Genomic DNA, 23,312 nt, shown 5'->3' on the forward strand with positions numbered 1-23,312 from the left:
AAAAATTAAATATAAAAATTAAATATTATGATTAAATATTAGAATTAAATATTATACATAAATAGTGAAATTAAATACAATAATTACAATATTGTAATCAAACTGTAATCAAACGCATTTCCGAGGTCAAAATGAATATTGGGGTATTCTGACCGGCACACTAGTGGCCAGTGGTTATGTGTTGGGTCATTTTACAACAAATTTTACTTTTTGTATGTGATCGACATACAGCTAATTGGGTCATGAAGAATTCATTTCTGAGGTCAAAATTAATATTGGAACCATAGATTAATTAAAATAACAGATAGGAAACTATGTGGAATTTGAAGAATTCTAATAAACTTTCAATGTTCAGGATTTCTGAAAAACCTGGAGAATCCCTGTGATGAATGTGAAGAAGTTGGAGCGGAGAAAGTTGAAACTGAAACTACATGAAAATTCGAACTTTCTCCTACGTTTCTAATATTCTTGATTATTTATCCTTATACTAAAGAATCAATGTCCCGAATTATATAACCCTATATGTTCTTTTAATCTTATCAAGCCATGAGAAATGTTAATCATGAGCTTTTTTATATAGAATTCTTTATCTTATTGAGATTACACAAGAAAGAAAACTTTTAATTTGAGAGTAAAGATTTTATTTTGTATAACAAAGATTTTAATTTTGAAATAATAATTTTACCTTGAAAACTATATATCGTCTTTTTCAGACGAAGAATGGGTTGATATATTTATAACCCTATTAAGTCTCCAGGCCTCAGCTTTTACCAGGTTTATAAAACATCTTTTAAAGAATTGTTTCCGATAATAAAAAAGGTCTTGAGCTAAAAAACTTTAATATATGTAATGATGTTATATAATAGTGATACAGATCTTAGATTAAGCGTGTTCTCCATAACTTCAACCATCCTACNTAACAAGAAAAAATCGTGTTTCTAGCCAGAAAAGTATTCTATTCGGACCATTTCCTCCATATTGTTTCTTAATAGAGGAACAAGAATTGAAAAAAAATAACGGTACTAACCTGAATTATTGTAAAGATCTAGGAGAATATTCAGATCGGTTTGATTAATCAGACATATCCCTGTCCTACTGGCGATACTTGACATTATAGAGACTGCTGCATTTTTCTCTTCGCTTCTACTAGATCTAGATAGATAGATGTAGAAGAATGATTAAATAAAAAACTAACTATATAAATAATGATTTTATAATAGTCTTACCTTATACACTTGAGCAGAATTGCAAATGTCTCCACCGACAAGAATCTAAATATTATTATCATTATCATTAAAATATATAAAATATTTTATAATTTAAGGCAACATAGGAATAGACCTTTTCACGGAGAAATGCTTTTTGGAATGACTTGTAGAAACAGAATAGAAAAAGTTTAAAAAAAGTTTAAAATATTTAGTTTTAAAAGTAATTTCAATTGACCCTCCATACAGATACAATACCTAATTCCCATTGCTTGGTTCTTCCTAGAGCAAATTTGGGTCAGTTTATCTTCAATTAAATGACTTTTTTCAAGAAAATTTTAATGCAAAAATTAGCCTTTTACTGAGTCAAAATCGAAAAGTAAAATCAATTCAGTTTTTTGGAGAAAAAAAAAATCCGTACAATCCGTACATTTTGGCCACCCTGTGGAACGGAAAAAAATGCGTTTTTTTCATTGACAATACTTATGATGATTGAAATTTCCAACTTCGTTGAACTTTGAACCCTCAGAATTTTTTATCTGACAAGCTATCTTTGTCTTCTTTCATCCTCTGACTCGGCTTGGTTATAAAGATGTCATATTAAAAAAAACAAGTAAAATTAAGAACAACTTATTTTAATTTGTCCGGCCTAGGAACCACTGTGCAGGGTACTCATAGAACCTCCCGCCGTATACCTGCACTTTGTCGTAAATTGCGAATTCATCTATTTTGTCCTTATAACAGTCGACCCATTCAAGCTCAAAACCAAGTTAAGAACATTTCCGTGGTTCTCCCGAGTTCCCCAATCAAAGTTTGAGGCCAATCGGTACAGGGGTTCATGAGTTATGATCGGTCAACCAAACTGACGGACAGACAAACAGAGAAACAACTTTATATATATATATTGATTACGCATAAAAAAAAAACTGACCTAGTGAGAAACGTCCCCATATTCTGTTCAGAGTCCAGAATATTTATAATAATCTGCAGAGTCTGAATCCTAGGGTCGGACCCTTCGTCTGAACTCTGCAACGACCCTTCATCTAAACTCTGCTCGGCACTAGCGGATTCTGTACGCTTGAAACTGACCGCTTCAAGATCTTTGAGAATCTTGATGAGATTTATCATTGCTCCAGTTCCACAATATCTAAACATATCATTCATTAATAAATAAATATAATTTCAACCCGTCTTCTGCGGATATCAGGGTTAAATTTATCACGTGTTCGAGGATTTGCTTATTTTAGAGTACAAAGGTTGTGACCAAGGTATTAATGCAATGAAAGTTATTTCTGAGGTGTGCGCATTTTTTGTACTGCAGTGTACTGTCTTTGGGCGGAAAGGTAAACACAAGACGGATGTCACAGCCTGACATGGAATCAATTTCCACAAAAATCAACTATGAAATATTTTGGTCATAGGAAACTATTATGTGAATTATTAAAATTATCAAAATTGAATGCAAAATTTTATCCTCTTCGGATACTAAACGAACACTGATGCATCTATTCTTGTTAACAAATTCCGCCCAGAGAGAACTGGTTTCAATATGTACGCAGAGTATACACAACTGCAATTAACTTTCCTTGCATTAGTACCTTGGATGTGACTCTCTGTCTATTTATGTAACTCCTGTTTTTAATTATTAAAAAAATTCCATGTGGCTCAATTTTCCTCTCTCATGTGTGTGATGTATTTAAATATTCATAATTTGTTCAATTTTTAAATTTGTTGAAAAAATGTACTATTGGTGTGTATCCTGAGAATTTGGCGGAGACCTAAGCTAATTTTGTAATTAAATCTTCCGCCGCCTGTATCTACCTTGTTGAAAACTTAATGGCGGAGAGTGTCCGAGGAATATGGCGGAGATCTTAACTACTTATCACTCTCTCATAAATCTGCATAAAGTTCTCATTAATCAATCTAATATTATTTAGAATGCAGAAAATAAGTTAAACTAACTTCATTTTGACGAGAATTTTTTTTATTTTCATGAAAAATTTGCTGAAATGAGTAAAAATTAAAAAAAACCGGTGTATTTTCCTGGATAAAAATCCGTACAATTTGAAAACAAATCCGTACAATCCGCACAATCCGTACAATCCGTACAATTTTAGGGTTAAAAAAAATCAATCCGTACAATCCGTACATTTTGGCCACCCTGAAAGTTTTAAAAGTCAAGAAGGTTGTTATTCTATTCTCCGGATCTAGATGGCTGAAATATGACTAAAATGGCATCTTCAATGGGCTGGCCCGATCTCCTGTGTAACCTTAGGGAAACTTCTTAATTTGCTGCGAAGACTATGTGTATTGTGTACGCCTTCTTATTCGCAATCTTGTTATCGTCGAAGGTTGTGTAGATCTTCATCCTTGATGCCCAATGCCCATCATTACTTGGATGTCCTTTGTGTGTTCAGCTCAAGGTTCTGATTTGATTTGCGAAGTTTCTTCCAAGTTTTGCGAATTTTTTACTTTTATTTTCAAACATTTTTAAAATTCAAATTCAAGATTTCAAATGAATATTAAAATTTACTTAACATAATAAAATAGAGGCTATGTGATCGCTAAGGGACATAAAAATACCAATGTACGGCCGAATTACATAGTTGGCGATACGTTTTTTTTTGCGGGATAAGTTTTAATAGTACAATATCTTGGGTGAGATTTGTAAATTGTACTCTCGAGACAATTTAGAGATCAAAAATGTATCGACCAAATCAAATCTCTATAGTAAATGCTTTTATAACTCAATAATGCTGTTTGTGAAATCAAACTGTACTGAAATACATATTCAGCATTCCATGAATGACAGCAATTATGCATTTTCACACCCATTTCACGATTTCATTGATTTTAAAACCATTGAACCATTGGCTTTTTATCAACATTAAATACAAATAAAAATGCTGAAATGTTGTCCTCCTATTCTTGAGTTTTTGGGGCCTCAATGTCAAGTCAATGTCAAAAAAAATCCGGCTGCTAGGCATTTCCTACTATCCAACCCCGAAACTTGAAATGAAATTATTAAGTCAGGAATGAAGTGAATGAAAAGATTGCGTTGAATGCATGATTCATAATACTTTTGTTATGTAAAAAAATAATTCTAACCACTTGCTGTTATATACCTTTCATGTGTTTAATTTAACTGTTCTACTAATACTCATGTTGAATTAATTTGTACAGCCGACATCTGACATTATACCCAGATTAACAGACACACTCTAACAATGATACAAGTGCACTACTTGGTATCATCATTGATTCAACTCTGTCTGTTTGTTTGTTATCTGATTAAAAATAAAAAAGTGTTTGAACTAGTAAGGATAATAATTTCTTTAAACAAATGCATCTAAAATTTTAAAAATCCACCAAAATAAATAAGAAATTTGACGAACTTTGATGTCTCTTGAATTGAAAAGTGCTTTTTATAAAAAAGGCAAACAAATAGTTTTAAATTAATGGTCCTTTCAATTAAAGTAGGACTGGTCAGTATCACACAGTACCCTTAAAACCTTAGTCTGGTCATTAATGCGGAAAATATCGTCGGCGCTGATTTCTGACAACTTCCTTTAATATTGCTGAAGCTGAAATGAGTCCGTTCGTCGCTTTGTAAAGGAACACATAATTGAAAAAAATCAACTTATATCTTATGCAATGCATTAATGATCAGACAAAGGGTACCGTTGTGAATTATATAATTGGAGATTTATTTGAAATAACATGTGCAAGCCCCCAACAAGAAAACGTCTGTAAAAAAAAAATATTAATCCAAAAGAAATAGAGTATTTTGTTAATTTTATCGATGTGTATCTATCTTTAAATATTTAACTCCTTTTGGTCGAAAACGACATTCAGATTGTACTCTGGTGTGGAAGACGACATTTACTTACTTAAGATAATTCTCTATTGCTGCCCTAGTCTGTGTATGAGCCGTCTCTACTCCGATCTTACAGATACGCTCCAGTTCACCCTTGAAAATTAATCATTTAAAAGAATTGTTCACAAAATTTGTATCGATAAATTTAAATTTTAAAAATCAAAAGTTTACACCATCAGGTTAAAAAGATACAGGACTTTAAAAATGCAAGTTTGATGCGAGTTAAACATATCAATATAATGTGGAAAACTGCTATTCCTAACCCTCTTTTTGGAACCACTTAGCCAAATTTTTAATTTTCTTCCAGGGACCAAATCTATTGAATTTTACCGATTCAAATCCGTTTATATTTTTTTACTTTGAATCGGCGCAGGTTCAAATTTTAACTTGCAGTAAGTAGCTTGAGTTCAGCAACGCAACTCAAATTCCTTCAATTCCTTCCCTGTTGAGGGATAAAAAAAAACATAAAATAATGTTGCAAGGAGGAAGAAGATGCTTTTCCTAAAAAATAAATACCCCTGCAAAACGCTTACCTGATGTAAATCCGCGGACATCTTTAAATTCTCCGCCACGAACTCGACACAAGGAACAAGGACGAAGCTCATGATGTCCTTCTTCCCGAGGTTCTCCCCTCCCTGGAGGACGGAGAGAAGGGAGAAACTAAACTCAATACTAAGGCTCACAATCCTAGAGGCAAACACAATAAGAGAGATTTAAAGGGACTGTAAGCGAAATTTCAATGGACCCGCAACAACTGTACTCATGTAATCATAACTTTAAACAATAAGGTGAAAAAAATCCTCGCTTTTTAAGCATGAAAATTAAAATTGGAAAATTCAGTGAACAAAACCCTAAAAGAAAAACATTATTCTCAAGGAGAAGAGGGGGTGGGGAAATATATATATATACATATATAGAAGTAAATCTCTGTCATCTTTTCCTGGTTTTTAACTCCTTGTTCTCCCTTATCCTCTTCAGGGTATCCTTCACCTCGGAGAACAGCTTTCCAACGGCGGAGATTGACTTGGAGGAGGTAAGGACGGGGCGGAGATCCTGCAGGACGGAGACGAGGACGGAGAAGGGTTTAACGGGAATATCCGGGAGAGGTTGGAACAGGTAGAACTCAGCTGAGCTGATAATCTGCTTGAGGATGGATTTAACAAGTTTCTTCTCCTCTGCCAGCTGATCTAGCATACCCTAGACAAACAACTTCAAAAAGAGACTGTCTATGATATGGGAGTATCTACCTGTTAAACAAAATCATCTAATATATGGAGGTATCTACCTGTAACATCTACTACAGAACAATGATATTGGTGTATCTACCTATTAAATAAGACCATCTACAATAAGTAGAACAATGTTATGGGGGTATCTACCTGTTAAATAAGACCATCTACTTTAAGTAGAACAATGATATGGGGGTATCTACCTGTTAAATAAGACCATCTACTTTAAGTAGAACAATGATATGGGGGTATCTACCTGTTTAATAAGACCATCTACAATAAGTAAAACATCCTGACTCTCAAAATTGGTTTTCTTCTGCCCCAGCCAATCTGAGAAAGCAGTTAAAATCCTAAAAATTTTCGCATTAATTTAAAAATTATCATTTTAAAACAGGTTAAAGATTAAGAGACATAATAAAAATCTTTTTTTTTGCGTTTTAAAATGTCCTTGTCTCACGCCTACAGATGGTGACTAAATCATGAAACATATTGATTTCCTTAAATTACCAATACAAAATGGCTAATCTTTCAGAATTAAAAAAAAAACAAAAAATGTTGTCATTAAAAAATACGTTTTCCGAGAAAAAAGGCAAGTACAGTGGTCAGCAAATTTATCATTAACAAGTTGGTTTCGGTAGCTGATATTTCATAGGTATAATATATACGCTAACCACTCTTTATTATGTAGCATTTTCAGTACGGGATACTGTATTAAAACACGTGTCAGGCGTAAGCCTCTGTATTAGATCATCATTTNTGTTTTAAAAAAATGATCAACTTACTTTTCTGAATGTTTGACGAGATGACAGATTAACCGAATATATACATCACGTGACTCCGATTCATCACGTAACTCTGCCTTATCACGTGACAGATTGGTTAGAGAAATAAAAAACAGGTTGTTGGACAGATGAACGGACAGCTTTGGGTGAGCTGTAATGAACCCAAAGAAGCTGCTCGCTATGTCAGAACAGCAGCTGGTGCTGCTACTGTCTCCCAAGATGAACTCCACAATTACAGACAGCTTCTCCACTGTGGAACCTGACAGTTGGAGGACAGCGGGTTGAGCGTCTGGCACATTGACTGTAGAGTTTTGAACAGTTTTCTTCCGATTACCTAAAAAAAAAAATGTTCACAAAAAATTATAAGTGATAGTGCATGATTAATTATGAAATCATTGGTAATTCTTATGTATATCAATTTTTTTACAACAAATGCTCACAAAGAATTAAAGGGATAGAGCAGGATTAATTATGAATTCATTGGAAATTCTTATTTTTATCATTTTTTTACAACAAATGCTCACAAAGAATTAAAGAGATAGAGCAGGATTAATTATGAATTCATTGAAAATTCTTATTTTTATCATTTTTTACAACAAATGATCACAAAAAGTTAAAGGGATAGAGCAGGATTAATTATGACTTCATTGGTAATTCTTATTCATATCAATATTTTTACAACAAATGTTTACAAAAAATTAAAGGGATAGTGCAGGATTGATTATGAATTCATTGGTAATTCTTATTTTTATCATTTTTTACAACAAATGTTCACAAAGAATTAAAGGGTTAGAGCAGGATTAATTATGAATTCATTGGAAATTCTAATTTTTATCATTTTTTTACAACAAATGTTCACAAAAAATTAAAGGGATAGAGCAGGATTGATTATGAATTCATTGGTAATTCTTATTTTTATCATTTTTTTACAACAAATGTTCACAAAAAAGTTAAAAGGATAAAGCGGGATTAATTATGAATTCATTGGTAATTCTTATTTTTATCATTTTTTTACAACAAATGTTCACAAAAAATTAAAGGGATAGAGCATGATTAATTATGAATTCATTGGAAATTCTTATTCATATCAATTTTTTTACAACAAATGTTCACAAAAAGTTAAAGGGATAGAGCAGGATTAATTATGAATTCATGGTTCACTGAAGGTTCTAAAAAAATTTATGGAAAAATATATAAATAAAACGATGATTTAAAAAAGATTGATTTTTGGTACGTTTTGGATTTTAAACAAAAAAAATCATTTTTGACATTTTAATGTTAAGAATTTCTATATCTAGACCTGCAGCGCACAGTAGGGAAGACAGAATTACACCTTTCAAGGTCAATTCCTTTTCTTCAGTTAGAAACTGGGTTAGTCCTAAAATTATTATCATAATAACTCTTTGAATTGTCATTTTCATTATCATTATTTTTCATATCAATTTAATCAATATTATGATTTACATTATCATAGCATTTTAATTATAAATCATGAAACTGAGTTTGTCATGAAATGATCTTTTTCATTATCATCATTATCATCATTATCATCATTATCATCATTATAATCATTATCACCATTATCACCATCATTGAAATGATTGTTACTTTTATTACCAAAACATCATCAATATCACATATAATTTATAAAATACAATCGTTATGACTGTTATTACAGCCATTATCTCTAGACTTAACAATCCGCATAGTATTGATTTTTGATTATGCTCATGATCATTAATATTATAATCATCTACTTCCAAGTTTTTCATCAATTAAGATCATCATCAGAATTAACACAAAGCTACAAAATTTTAACCTGTTTCAGTACATTTCAGTAGCAGCTGAGCCAAATCTGAGATTTTGAACTGTAAATTTTTAAAGGTTTCTTTAACCGCCTGCCCCTCTAGTTTAACCTCTGCTTGTTCAAGTTGAACCAGGGTTTGGCGGGTAATCTGATCTGTAAACTTCTCCAGGGGTAGATTACACTGCTGTGATAAACCGAGCAGGGTGAGAACTAGTTTAGTATGAACATTACTGTAGGGAGAAAAATCCTTGTACAAGGATTCATTAAAAACCCGGGACAGTACAAATTTACAATCAGGGAGGTCGGAAAGGAACTGGACCAGGTCGTCTATTCTAGCCTCGTTTAGTTTGCAGTACATAACAAGTTTTGTTGCGTAAACAACGCTGAGATCTGGTGAGAGCTTTGCCACGTCTGGAGTGAGAAACACCAGATGATTTTTCAACTTTTTCTCTGTTAATTTTCCAGAGAGGCTGGCAACCATCTTCATGACGCCGGGGGAGAGAAGGTGGGATTTAACCTCGAGAATCTGGCGGAGGACGGTCTGTCCCGGGTGGAGGATGATCAAACACTGAAGGAGGTTCTCCACGAGAGTCCTCAGCTCGGGAACATTCTCGGCCTCGATGAGGGAGATGATGAAGGGACTGATGGTTTCCTCAACCTCGTCCTCGACCATCATATTCTCAGTCTGGTCGTTAGCCTTGTTACGAACAATTAAGAAAGGAATACAAAAACGTATTTTATACTTTAAAAAAAAACACATAACTAGAAATTTTTCATTTTTTGACATTCAAGAGGAGGGGGCGGGGTGGGGGAGGGGGCGTTTGGTGGAAAGAATCCCCTATGTAAAATACTGTTTTCACGTTCTTTTTGTTGTGGGGGGAGGGATTTCTAAATTTTGTTAAAAGACATTTTTTTCTTAAAACTCAGTGAGGGGTTTCAACCTTGAATAGCTTCAAGAATCAATGTTCAAATTGTAGGACTAGAAGATCAAAACAAAAAAGATATAATCCCATTAGTAAAAATCGACACTAGAACTTCATATTAAACCAATTTACCGTCAGCCTTAATTCTCAAACTTTTATTGAAAGAATCATAAAAAATATTTTCAATGGAAAAATGTGTAGAATTCTTAAGAGGTTAAAACATACGATATTGGCTGCTAAGTATCAGACTTAACTCCATATTCGATATCACGTAGACTGAGATTTTATTCCTTTAACCCTAAACAACTGAGATTTCAAATCTAGATCTCCCGCCATCAGAGAATCAAGAAGTTTGTCTACAGATTCCTTCAAATATATTATTTAAAAAACAAATTGTTCCCAATTATATATTTCTTACTCACTCACGCAGACCGCCGGCGCCATACCAGATTATTATCATTTTTTTCTAGGAAAGAAATGCAAAAATGCGAAATTTTCAGCGAAACTAAAAATTTTCGTCAAAAATATTTAATGTTAAATTTCATCTAGAATCTTAATGAAATGAGCAAAGATTAGAAGTTCTATATAATTAGATAACTAGATATAAAGTTAAAAGGAGTCCACCCTCATAAAATTAGAAGAGTTTCCACGTGAAAAATGATATATATATAAGTTTCCACATAAAATATAAATGTTTCGAAAGTTGGCGTCAATCGCGTTTATTTTCAGTATTCAGGGGGAAGGTAGACAAAGTGAGTTTTGATGGTTTGGGAAAAAATGAAAAATGGGGGAAAAAATCGGACATCAAAGGCAAGTTCTTTCATTCTTTCAGATGCTAATAACCCATAACATCATTTATTTTCGGCTAAAAATCATTCAATTCCCCCGATTCAGCGAAAAAAAAAATTTCTAAAGGGGGGGCGGGGTGGAATGATTTTTTATGAAAATATTCACCCCTGCCCCACGTAGAAAAAATCCTACTGATTGTTTTATTAACCTGTGATACACTGCTTGAAGTATATTCTGAAATTTCAGTTTTTAACTCGACAGCATTCGATACAGATCTCATGAATATCTTTCCCAACTCCTCGTCCAGGTCTAGATAGATAGATAGATAGATAGATAGAAATAAAAGGGACCGTCCTTGTATTTCAGGAAAACTTAAATTTGTAGAGGGGATGCTCGATTCCCAACGATACCCTTTAAATCTGTATAACAAGAAAAAATCGTGTTTCTAGCCAGAAAAGTATTCTATTCGGACCATTTCCTCCATATTGTTTCTTAATAGAGGAACAAGAATTGAAAAAAAAATAACGGTACTAACCTGAATTATTGTAAAGATCTAGGAGAATATTCAGATCGGTTTGATTAATTAGACATATCCCAGTTCTACTGGCGATACTTGACATTATAGAGACTGCTGCATTTTTCTCTTCGCTTCTACTAGATCTAGATAGATAGATGTAGAAGAATGATTAAATAAAAAACTAACTATATAAATAATGATTTTATAATAGTCTTACCTTATACACTTGAGCAGAATTGCAAATGTCTCCACCGACAAGAATCTAAATATTATTATCATTATTATTAAAATATATAAAATATTTTATAATTTAAGGCAACATAGGAATAGACCTTTTAACGGAGAAATGCTTTTTGGAATGAATTGTAGAAACAGAATAGAAAAAGTTAAAAAAAAGTTTAAAATATTTAGTTTTAAAAGTAATTTCAATTGACCCTCCGTACACAGATACAATACCTAATTCCCATTGCTTGGTTCCTCCTAGAGCAAAGGGTCAGTTTATCTTCAATTTAATGACTTTTTTAAAGAAAATTTTAATGCAAAAATTAGCCTTTTACTGAGTCAAAATCGATAAGTACAATCAATCCAGTTTTTTGGAGAAAAAAAATCCGTACAATCCGTACATTTTGGCCACCCTGTGGAACGGAAAAATGTGTTTTTTTCCTTTGACAATTCTGAGATGATTGAAATTTCTAATTTCGATGAACTTTGAACCCTCAGAATTTTTTATCTGACAAGCTATCTTTGTCTTTTTTTATCCCCTGACTCGACTTCGTTATAAAGATGTCATAAATACTCCCGCCGTTTACCCGCGCTTTGCTGTAAATTGCTAATTCAGCTATTTTGTCCCTATAAAAGTCGACTCATTCAATCTCAAAACCAAGTTAAGAACATTTCCGTGGTTCTCCCGAATTCCCCGCAATCAAATTTGAGGCCAATCGGTCAGGGGGTTTATTAGTCATGATCGGACATACATACAGAGATTACAACTTTATATTACACTAGCTTGGGAACCTAGCGTTGAACAGGATACTCATAGTTACTCCCGCTGTTTACCCACACTTTTCTTTACCTGGACAACTATTTTTCCTTTACCTGGACAACTAACTTTTCTTTACCTGGACAACTANTAGGTAGGTAGGTAGGTAGGTAGGTAGGTAGGTAGGTAGGTAGGTAGGTAGGTAGGTAGGTAGGTAGGTAGGTAGGTAGGTAGGTAGGTAGGTAGGTAGGTAGGTAGGTAGGTAGGTAGGTAGGTAGGTAGGTAGGTAGGTAGGTAGGTAGGTAGGTAGGTAGGTAGGTAGGTAGGTAGGTAGGTAGGTAGGTAGGTAGGTAGGTAGGTAGGTAGGTAGGTAGGTAGGTAGGTAGGTAGGTAGGTAGGTAGGTAGGTAGGTAGGTAGGTAGGTAGGTAGGTAGGTAGGTAGGTAGGTAGGTAGGTAGGTAGGTAGGTAGGTAGGTAGGTAGGTAGGTAGGTAGGTAGGTAGGTAGGTAGGTAGGTAGGTAGGTAGGTAGGTAGGTAGGTAGGTAGGTAGGTAGGTAGGTAGGTAGGTAGGTAGGTAGGTAGGTAGGTAGGTAGGTAGGTAGGTAGGTAGGTAGGTAGGTAGGTAGGTAGGTAGGTAGGTAGGTAGGTAGGTAGGTAGGTAGGTAGGTAGGTAGGTAGGTAGGTAGGTAGGTAGGTAGGTAGGTAGGTAGGTAGGTAGGTAGGTAGGTAGGTAGGTAGGTAGGTAGGTAGGTAGGTAGGTAGGTAGGTAGGTAGGTAGGTAGGTAGGTAGGTAGGTAGGTAGGTAGGTAGGTAGGTAGGTAGGTAGGTAGGTAGGTAGGTAGGTAGGTAGGTAGGTAGGTAGGTAGGTAGGTAGGTAGGTAGGTAGGTAGGTAGGTGGGTAGGTAGGTAGGTAGGTAGGTAGGTAGGTAGGTAGGTAGGTAGGTAGGTAGGTACATGGGTAAATAGGTAGGTAGGTAGGTATAAAATTTGATCAAAATGTGGAAAAAATCATCATTATCTAGTTTGAAAAGTGTTTTTAATTTTGGTTTCCTGCATATTGTCTCTGAAGCACAAAAGCAAGTTACTTAATTGAAAAGTCATGCTCGACATTAATCAACTTTGAAAAAATAACAAAATTAATAAATATCTCGTGCAATTTTGATGAGACAAGAAACATTGCTATTAAAGGTACCGTTTGTGACTGAGACTTGGCACTCTAGTATTGGAGCCACTACATTCACTTTCATTGTTTACCTTGTTATTTTTCTTGTATGACTCCTTGACATGATTTACATTAATGTTCTTGAACACTGTAAACAGGAAATCCATGATTTTCGTCCAAACAACAGATTCCCGGGGAGACCACTCATCCCTAAATAATTATAATTGACCTAGTCGCACCCATTGGTCCTCTGGCGTATCCTTGTCGCAGCCATTGGTCCTCTGGCGTATCCTAGTCGCAGCCATTGGTCCTCTGGCGTATCCTAGTCGCAGCCATTGGTTCTCTGGAGTATCCTAGTCGCAGCCATTGGTCCTCTGGCGTATCCTAGACGCAGCGCTTTGTCATCTAGCGTATACCTGCTGCAGCGATGTGTCACCTATTGTATACCTGCCGCAGCATGGGTCACCTAGCGTATCCTAGCCGCAGCGCTTTGTAATCTAGTGTATACCTGCCGCAGCATGGGTCACCTAGCGTATCCTAGCCGCAGCGATGGATCGCCTAGCGTATCCTAGCCGAAGTGATGCGTCACCCCGCNAACTAAATTTCTTTATTGAGACCTGGAGCAAATTTTTGTAAACATATACGTATAAATTCTGTTATATTATAATAATTTAATTTCAGTTCACAGTGTGAGAGCTGAAGTTGAGGATAAACTACTTCAATAAAGCTTATATAAACATAACACTCGTGTATTAATGTGGTGCGCTGGTTATAAGGGAATACTTGCCCTGGATATGAGTGAGCTTTTATGTTATTAAAGTCTCAAAAACAACGTTACGAGTACAAACTAGATATTGTCTTTTTAAGATTTGTGTGCTTTTTGATCACAATAACCCTGAGACAGAAGCCCAAAGGAGTTACGAGTAGTCGGCGTTGAACAGGCACTGTCCCTGTAGAATTACAAGACAGAGAGCTAGCCTGTTCTACGCCGACTACGCGTAACTCCTTTGGGCTTCTGTATAATATTATTGTGAACGCCATCTAGTGTCCTATCTGTAATTTTGATTAATCTATGATTGGAACATTCTGATCAGTGTACTGATAATCAGCAGTTGCGTTATGGGTTATACTACATTATGTATCTCCCCCCCCCACACCTGATTCAACACTTTCATTTTCTTTTTTTCCGCAGAGTCCCTTTGAGGGAGGGGGGCTTTATAGTTCGACAGTCTCTTAAAAAACAAATTCTTTCCTTCCGATTGATTTGACAACTGTAATACCTCGCTTCATCAGGCAGAATCCAGGGTTTAGTAATCTGCTGTAGGACTTCAGCAACTAGAGGGTTAGCAGTTCTCTCACAACCATATTCAGGATCCTACAGTACACATTGGGGTTATACAATACACATTGGGGTTATACTTGAATNGCATTCCATTATAAACTAAATCTTCAGGGTACATTGATTGTGCCCGTTCGTAAAGTGGGAGCACGAATGAGTATAAAATAAACCGAACGAACCAGCTTTGGCTGGAAATCACAGGGGTCATACAATACACATTGGGGTCATACAATACACATTAGGGTCATACAATACACATCGGGGGTTATACAATACACATTGTGGTCATACAATACACATTGGGGTTATACAATACACATTGCGGTTGATGCAGTACACATGGGTTATTTGAATTGGGGTTGTTAAGTACACATTCGGGTTGTTCAAGTTTAGTACACTTAGGGAGAGAAAAGACATTTTTTGTATTTGAAATTTGAAATTTCTAGAAAATTTCAATATTAGTTAATTTGGTAAAGGTTTGTTAGGCCTTAAACCCTGTCTTTCTTAAGACCAGATTTAATAAACAGCGAGACAGTTGAATCCTGATTAACTGCTTCTTTTCAGCTTGAACCGGCGCGCACATGGGAGGCGCTTAGTTCATCTAATTTTTGCTTTTCTTTTTGTTCTAAACTACTCCCCAGACCTGGAAGAGCAAACCATGCTTAGTGCTGGTAAGCAGGATCCTCAGAAACTCCAGGAGGCTGGCTTTAACCTCCTCCAACCTCTCCTCCTCCTCATCATCATCTCCCTCATCCTTCTTCAATCCTTTCTTCTTCTTCTTTGCGTCCTTGACAAATATATCTATTAATGCAACTGCCTTGTGTTATTATGCGGGACGATATGTTTTTTGCCTGGATTTTTACTTTTTTTGGTTTGTTTTTAAGGTTTAAATTGAATTTTTTAATCCCGAACGTAGTGAGGGATTAAAAAATTTAAACCAAAAAAGTAAAATCACAACAAAAAACATATCGTCTCAAATAATAACGCAAGGTATTTATTTAATTCAATCTGATAAAAAATTGTGCGACTTTTTTTTAATGAAAATCCGCGAAATATGACAGGAACCAAGTTTAAAATGTTACTTATTTGCCTCGAAACAAAAAAGAATATTTTTGTACCCGAGATCCTGAAATTGCGAGTAAAAATGCAAAATAAAAATTCTCCCAAAAATGAATAAAAAATTGTTTACACTACTGCAATGGTGGGATCCATAAGACTGGAAAAGGAAGAAAACTGGCAGAATTTTAACTGTCAAATGAACATAAAACACAGTAGTTGTGCACTGTGCAGTGTTTACAGATCCATTGCACGTACTTAACGCTATCGGTAAAACTAATTCCTTTCTTGGTAAAACTAATTCCTTTCTAACAATATCTAATTATATTTATACAGTTTTATGAGTCCCAATGTATTTCCATCTTTATATTCATATGAAGAGTTGAAACTAAATTTAAATGTTCTTGGGACCTCACATCAACGAAGGATTAGAAAAGATGGTACAAGCACAATAAAAATTTCTGTTTCAAACATTTAATTGTAAAAAACTTTTTTTTTTAAATGTTCATACTTTTTTGCCAACATAATCTAAATTATTTAGGAGAGCAGACAACAGTTAGTTTTCAGTTTTCAAAATATACAATCACCCCATCCCCTTCACAGGAAGAAAAAATTATGAGACCCGAGCTGAAAACTTTAGAATGAGATATCTTGATTTTCTTCTTAAACTTTCTTTCTTGGATGAAGTACAGAAAAATCAAAAACCGGTTTTTTTTTAATTTAGAGAGTTCCTCCCGTTTCTATAAATAACCTTAAAATTGCGCGAAAAATTTTAAATTTATCGGCTTCATATACGCGACTCTGATTGGTTGAACGTTATACACTTTTCAGGATACAAGAACAAGATAAGGTTAGTCTCGAGATTAAGAAAAAGAGAGGATCAAGCATTAATCTCAATATCTACCATTCTAAAGTTTTCAGCTCAGGTCTCAGATTGAAAGCTCTTAAAAATTATTCCCTCAATCAACCCTGTCTAATTATAGCTGAAATTGTATACAAAAACAGGTGGTTACTGGTTATAAATAAAAAGTATAATTAATAAAATTTAATTTTCCTTTAAACTCTCTTTGAAAATACACAAAATAAGAGACCTTTCTATTAAAGGAGAGCAATAGGTTTAATATTGTAAACTCTGAATAATCTCGTCTTGTAAGATAAACGTAAAAATAACGTAATTTCAACAATTTCTGTTTAAAAAACAACGTTATTTAGCAAACAGGGAATATTTATATATAAATTTGGCTTGTCTGTTTGTTAGTTTGTCTGTTTGTTTGTATCCAATAAACGTCAAAACGGCTGAAACGATCGGGCCCACATTTTTTTGTGGGACATCAGGTGACCACAGGGAAGGTTCACGAATGATAAAAATTAAAAAAAAATGTTTTTTAAAGTTTTTAATTTTGTAAAAAAGAATTAAATTCTTGAAAATCCGCGAAATTTTTTTCTTCTTTGTTTTAAAATGTAAACAAAAAGAACATGTTCACGATTTAAATAGAAGATGGGCGCGAAGCGCCCTAAAAGCCTAGTATTCCAAAACTCATTTTTGGCACACTCCCATTAAAAATCCATAAAAATCGCCTACCTTAGGTCCTTGCCATTTGAGGAGTGCAATGATAGGTTTAATATTGTGAGCTCCGAACAATCTCATCTTGTAGGTTTTGCTAACAGCCCCGTTCTCCAGGATTTTACATCTGAATTAAACAAATAAAATCCATATCTCTTTTAGGAAAAATATCTTAGTGACACATAAGATTGTGGAAACCAGAGACCCATTTCACTTAATAAGTTCTTTATCACGTTACTTGTAAATTAATTGCTTCATAAAAAAAGCTAAATACAGTTAAGAATGCTTAATGTCGTATTCCTATTACATAGTTTTATTAATAATTCATACGTCATTCAGGAGTAAATGATTTTTAAAGATCTGGGGAAAAAAATAAATATTGCTTGTTTGTATGTTTGTTTGTATCCAATAAACGCGAAACCGGCTGAATCGATCGGGTCCAAATTTTGGGTGGGACCTTATATTATGAATGCTTAGAATTAAAGAAGGTGTCTCCCAAATTTTTTGATTTTCGTAAAATTTGTAAATCCACGAAAAAAATTGTAAATCTGCAAAAAGAGACCACACTAGTTACCTAAAAGTCTCCAGAACAAGTTGAACTGTCTCCGAGGGATCAAATATTAGCCCGGGTAGAATAGAGTAGAGACGAGTTTTACGCTCAAAAAATTCCTGGAAAAAAATGTTAAATGTTCAATCAATTAATCAGAGTTTTAAGGAGACTATCCACATATCAATCTCAAGATGAAATTACTAAATCAAGAATGAGAGTAAAGTGCATTTCCATAATAATACATTTGATATGCGTGATTATAATAGAACTAAGGTTTTCCTTATTTAATTACCCACAGATCCAAATTGGACAGCAAACGAGTTATCATGTAAAAAGACAATATTGCGACAATGTAAAATTCTAAAACTTTTATAAAAGAAGTTTTTTTCATATTTGGTCTTCATATGACGGATAAGTGTGTTTAAGCAAGAGATAAGATTTCTTAACGAAATTAAAGTTTTTAGCTCAAAAGCTAAGAATTGCATTTCAGGAGCTAAGGTCAAAACAAGCAAAAATCGTTTTGTCTCAGGAAAATCAAAGTTCACATCTAGATAATCCGGATTAGCTTAAAAATGTGGTTAAAACATTTATGTGCTTCTAAATAGACAAACAAAATATCAAATATTAGCCCGGGTAGAATAGAGTAGAGACGAGTTTTACGCTCAAAAAAATCCTGGAAAAATGTTAAATGTTCAATCAATCAATCAATTAGAGTGACTATCCACATCAATCTCAAGATGAAATTACTAAATCAAGAATGAGATACAGAGTAAAGTGAATTTCCAAAATAATACATTTGATGTGCGTGAGTATAATAAAACTAAGGTTTTCCTAATTTAATTACCTATAGATCCAAATTGGACAGCAAACGAGTTATCATGTTTAATGTAAAATTCTTAAACTTTTATAAAGAAAGTTTCTTCATATTAGATCTTCATATGACGGATAAGTGTGTTTAAACAAAAAGTAAGATTTCTTAACGAAATTTTCCGAGTTTTCAGCTTAAAAGCTAAGAATTGCATTTCAGAAGCTAAGGTCTCAAGGCTTAGAAAAACAAGCAAAATTCTTTTTGTCTTAGGAAAATAAAGTTCACATCTAGATAATCAAGTTTAGCTTAAAAATGTGGTTAAAACATTTATGTGCTTCTAAATAGACAAACAAAATTGATGTAGGATTAATGTGCACTTACATAATAATATTCAGAAAGGGCACATTTTATGCGATAACATTATTTAGATAAAATAAAATTGAATAATTAAATAATATTTAATCATAATGATATTTTTTACATCTTACATGACAAAAGCTTGTTTACATTACAACAGTACACCAGGCAATCCCAAATGTTGATTACTTGATCAATATTAGGGGCAGAAATAAACCATGTTGTTATAGTAAACAATTTGAAGTAAAATGTCAAGTTGTAGAAAAATTTCCATACTGCAGAATGTTTACTGCAAGGGTTTATTTTTCTGTATATCATAATTAATGTCTATTATTAAATACAACTATTTACATCTTTTAACACCCAAAATGCAGTACACATTTCTGAAACGTAGAATATGTACACTAAAAACTTGTCAAAGTTCAAAATGACATATAAAGTGTACTTTCACGCCCCTAAATATACTTTCAACCCCGATTCCATTTGGGATCAGAAATGGAATTATATGGACCCCTGCAGTACACATGTAATGTCAACAATCTATAGCTTTTCTCAACTTTTCATCACAGTACAACTTATCTTCAACACTGGGTAGGAGAAGAGGTAAGAATAAGCTTTTATTTAAAATCTTATAATATGCTGAATTCCCAAAAGGTATTCATCAAAGGAAAACTGTGGATAACTACTTATTTCATGTTTGGTTAGCAATGAGGCTCGTAAACCAACCAAATGAAAACGAAAATTTTGAGAAATAACAAATGAAAATCGACAATGCAATGAACTTTGACATGTGACCATGATGACTTCATAATGACCATGAAAACCCTTAACCCCTGAAACTGACCTTTATGACCATAGCGCTAGGTTCCATTAAGAATGAAAGGAGGAAATGAATGTAACATGTTCTGATGTCTGGGTCATCCTGAACAAATGACTTTTAATAAAAGGGACTGTACACCTTATTCTAAGGGTCATGCCCAATTCACAACAGCACCCTTTAAATCTTTGTCTAGACAATAATGTGAAAGATAGTTCTTCAACCTTGATAAGAGTTAAGTTCTGACAAATTTCTCTGCAGTTTCTTGAGCAAGAAACCTGCCAGTCAATTTTATAGGAAACTCGCAAATGAAAATAACTAATTCTTTGTCAGACAAAGTTTTGATGGTTTCAATTTTGAGAATCCATATTAAATTTCATTTATATGAATTTCTGAATCATACTTTGTCAGACAAAGCATATCAGGGAACAGTTTTGAATCGTAAAAAAACTATAAAAACTCTACCTTGGGTTCAATTCTGTTGGGCAAAGATTCCCAGTTCACGTTCTCCCATTCCAATCTTGTCAGCAGCAGACGGGCTGTAGAAGGGCCTAAAATAAAATTGAAATTTGAATGGTTTGTTTCTTGTAAATCCTTGTAATATTTCAGGCACTTTGTAGGCGTAATTTCTTCTTTTAACATCAAGTGTAATTATAAGTATTGACCCTGAAAAGGCTGGGGGGTTAAATCTGTTAAAAAAAACACTTTAGTATTGTTTATTGTTGATTAATCCTCAGGAACTCCTATAGAGTTATTATGAGGATGATTATGTTGACTTAAGAGTTGCGGATTGTTCTTTCTGGTTTATTTTCTTCTTCTTAGTTTTGCATGTCTCTTACAGCAGCTCACAGATTCTTTCTATATTCATCGTATCTTCTTTTGAAGATACTCACTGTAGAAGATTCTTTGATGACTGATGGAATCGAGTTCCATTTTCTGGTTTACCCGAACACTGTAGAAATTACTTCTTACATTTGTTCTGGAGATCTGGATTTCAAGATTTAAAGGGTCTATTGCATTTCTCGTAACTCGACTATGATTGATCCTTCTAAACCAAGTTGATGGATTTACATCACTGAAACCTCAAAGTATTTTGGATGTAAAAAAATATAAAGGAAAAAATGTAAAAACAGAAATGTGAACAAACAAGTCAAAAAAAAATCCGGACAAAAATGTAAGCAAAGTAAAAACTAAGAATTAAAAGAATATTAATTAAAATCAAAACAAAAATGCAAAGAAAAAAAAGAAAAATGTGAACAAAATTATGAACAAAAAGTAAACAATAATAAAACAAATTATCTTCTCAAAATGCCGGGAAAAATTGTGAGAAAAATGTTAACAAAATAAAAACAATAAGTATTATATTAAATTGTAAAATAAAATAAAAACAGAAATGTCAGCAAAAGTTTAAACAAATTTGTCAAGAAAAGTGACAAAAAAAATTTTAACAAAAAGACCAAATATTTAAACAAAAACGTAACAAAAACGTTAACAAAAACGTAAACAAAAACGTTAACAAAATGTCAATGAAATTGTTAACAAAAATATGAGCAAAAAATGTAACATAAATATCAGCAAAAAAATGTCAGCAATAAATGTCAACTAAGAAGTCAAATTTATCATCCAAGCAACCTTAAATAAATAAAAGATCAAAAATAAATTCACAAAACAGGATTTAAAATTAAATTTATCGCGATCGTTTATAAACAATGTTAAATTATAGATTACCTAGGGTTACAATTGCTGTTAACAATCTCAAAACAGATCTGGCCTGAACAAATAAAATATTGAACAATTTTTATGAATTAATTTTGCCATTTTATTAATCTCATTTTGATTTTTGAAATTCCACTTGCTTCTCCCAGCATAACATTTGTATTAGATTTTAAAACGTCTTTTAGAAAAAATAACCCGTTTTTGGGAATTAACTCTACCAATTTCTAGAATATCAAGAAGAAAAAAAATTCCGTAATCAGTGGCCTTAGGTCCTTTATGTGGATTCTTAGCTACCCATATTAGCATGTTCTGGAGATTTTTAAAAAAAAATTTTACAAATGATTTTAAAGTATTTCTTTATTAGAAGTCAAATCCGTCCTATTAAAACTGATTCTACGGAAAATTTGTTCTCAAAGTTGTTCAAATTTTTAAGCTCCATACAAATCCGGTTCAAACAATTAAGATTTCAAAAATTCTTTAAAAATTGACCTACCTTACTCTACCTACACTCTACTATCTACGCTCTACAGTTATGTTTTTTTGTGTGTTGATTAATATTGATTTGGGCCTCTATCACTGAATTGTGATTTGCTAAAGAAAATGACGCTTTGAAGGGGGAGGGGGAGGGTGAATATGTCTATAAACGAGGAAATACAAGAATTGAATTGAAGGGGGAGGGGGAATATGTCTATAAACGAGGAAATACAAGAATTGAATTGAAGTTTACATTTCTTCGAAGCTTTGAAAATATAAAAAAACGCCAGTTCTTTTATTTTCAGAAGATAATTGCTCACACAATTTGTGCTGTGAAAAAACTAAGACTAGTTTAAAAAAAACATTTATTTATCGATTATGGCGTGAAAAACGTTACCTTTGTAAGTTCAATAGAGAACGCGAGGCCTCTGCCCCCAAATGACAAACTTGGGTTCTCACTCCTAAACAATAAGTCTTAACAAAAACAATAAAGAAAAATTTGACAAACGACATTAGAGCCTGTCAGGAAACAAAAAAATTAAGTTTTATATACCTGACTACACGCATTATAATTGCTCGTGCCGCCATAAAAACGGCGGCCACATCATTCGCTCGAACCTAAACAATGCATACATTTTTTTATATTTTTATTAAACTTGTGAGATAACTCTCATCTAAATATAATTTTAGAAAGAATCCAATCTTATGAAGACTAAAATCGATCTATCAAAATTAAACTGCATAAAAAAATATACACCCTCCCCCTTTCCTTCCCAAAAAAGCAGTAAATTAATATGGTTGACTTGACTCCCAAGCAGTAGATAATAACCTTTCCCTAAAGAGTAATATCTTGATGATATGGTTGTCCTCCCTCCCCCCACCACCATAGTAGTAGATACTAACCTTACCCTCCCTGAGGAGTAGTATATTGATGATAAGGTTGCCCCCCCCCCCACACTCCCTAGCAGTAGATACTAACCTTACCCTCCCTAAGGAGAAGTATATTGATGATATGATTGACTTGACCCCCTCCCTTGAAGAACTCCTCGACCAGATCCCCCTCCTCCCCCTCTATACTGTTATTTGTTAACTCCAGGAGAGCTGGATATGGGTCCTGCACAGTCAAATAAATTTCATAAATTTTTTTTTATTTATAATAAAACTGATAGTTACAGTTAATATAAAACATATTTCACACCTTAAGGTTCAACCGATCCACTATCAATACTTTAGCCTCCTCTTCCTTCTTCTCCTTCTTCTCTAATTTCCTCTCCTTTGCCGGGTCATCTTCTAGCCTGGGTTTCTTCCCGCCACTTCCCGCATTTTCTCGCCGCTTACGTTTCGCGGGTTTTAGCATATTA

General features: G+C 33.7%; 3 protein-coding genes across 3 annotated transcripts; all 3 read right to left on the minus strand.

Moving 5' to 3' along the window:
- Nucleotides 1-1,022: 1,022 nt before the first annotated feature.
- Nucleotides 1,023-3,573, minus strand: LOC111707283 (uncharacterized). Its single transcript, XM_023480364.1, has 4 exons — nt 3,524-3,573; nt 2,137-2,352; nt 1,227-1,271; nt 1,023-1,152 (listed from the first exon to the last, which is right to left on the minus strand). The coding sequence occupies exons 1-4, from the start codon at nt 3,571-3,573 to the stop codon at nt 1,023-1,025; spliced, it is 441 nt and encodes a 146-aa protein (XP_023336132.1).
- Nucleotides 3,574-5,067: 1,494 nt separating this feature from the next.
- On the minus strand, nt 5,068-11,393 carry LOC111707292 (uncharacterized). The gene is made up of 11 exons (XM_023480373.1): nt 11,347-11,393; nt 11,148-11,272; nt 10,821-10,921; nt 10,130-10,189; nt 8,913-9,585; nt 8,394-8,471; nt 7,094-7,427; nt 6,568-6,661; nt 6,023-6,279; nt 5,616-5,769; nt 5,068-5,175 (listed from the first exon to the last, which is right to left on the minus strand). The coding sequence occupies exons 2-11, from the start codon at nt 11,230-11,232 to the stop codon at nt 5,092-5,094; spliced, it is 1,920 nt and encodes a 639-aa protein (XP_023336141.1). The 5' UTR covers nt 11,233-11,272; nt 11,347-11,393; the 3' UTR covers nt 5,068-5,091.
- Nucleotides 11,394-11,585: 192 nt separating this feature from the next.
- LOC111707284 (uncharacterized) lies at nt 11,586-23,308 on the minus strand. The gene is made up of 13 exons (XM_023480365.1): nt 23,150-23,308; nt 22,931-23,065; nt 22,505-22,569; nt 22,349-22,412; nt 21,490-21,532; nt 20,227-20,312; nt 19,789-19,866; nt 17,804-17,898; nt 17,248-17,356; nt 15,253-15,396; nt 14,551-14,645; nt 13,363-13,480; nt 11,586-11,609 (listed from the first exon to the last, which is right to left on the minus strand). Exons 1-13 carry the CDS (start codon nt 23,306-23,308, stop codon nt 11,586-11,588), a joined length of 1,215 nt encoding a protein of 404 aa, XP_023336133.1.
- Between the last annotated feature and the right edge of the window lie 4 nt (nt 23,309-23,312).

This window comes from Eurytemora carolleeae, unplaced genomic scaffold (genome assembly GCF_000591075.1).
Source record: "Eurytemora carolleeae unplaced genomic scaffold, Eaff_2.0 scaffold708, whole genome shotgun sequence".
Lineage (NCBI taxonomy): Eukaryota > Metazoa > Arthropoda > Copepoda > Calanoida > Temoridae > Eurytemora > Eurytemora carolleeae.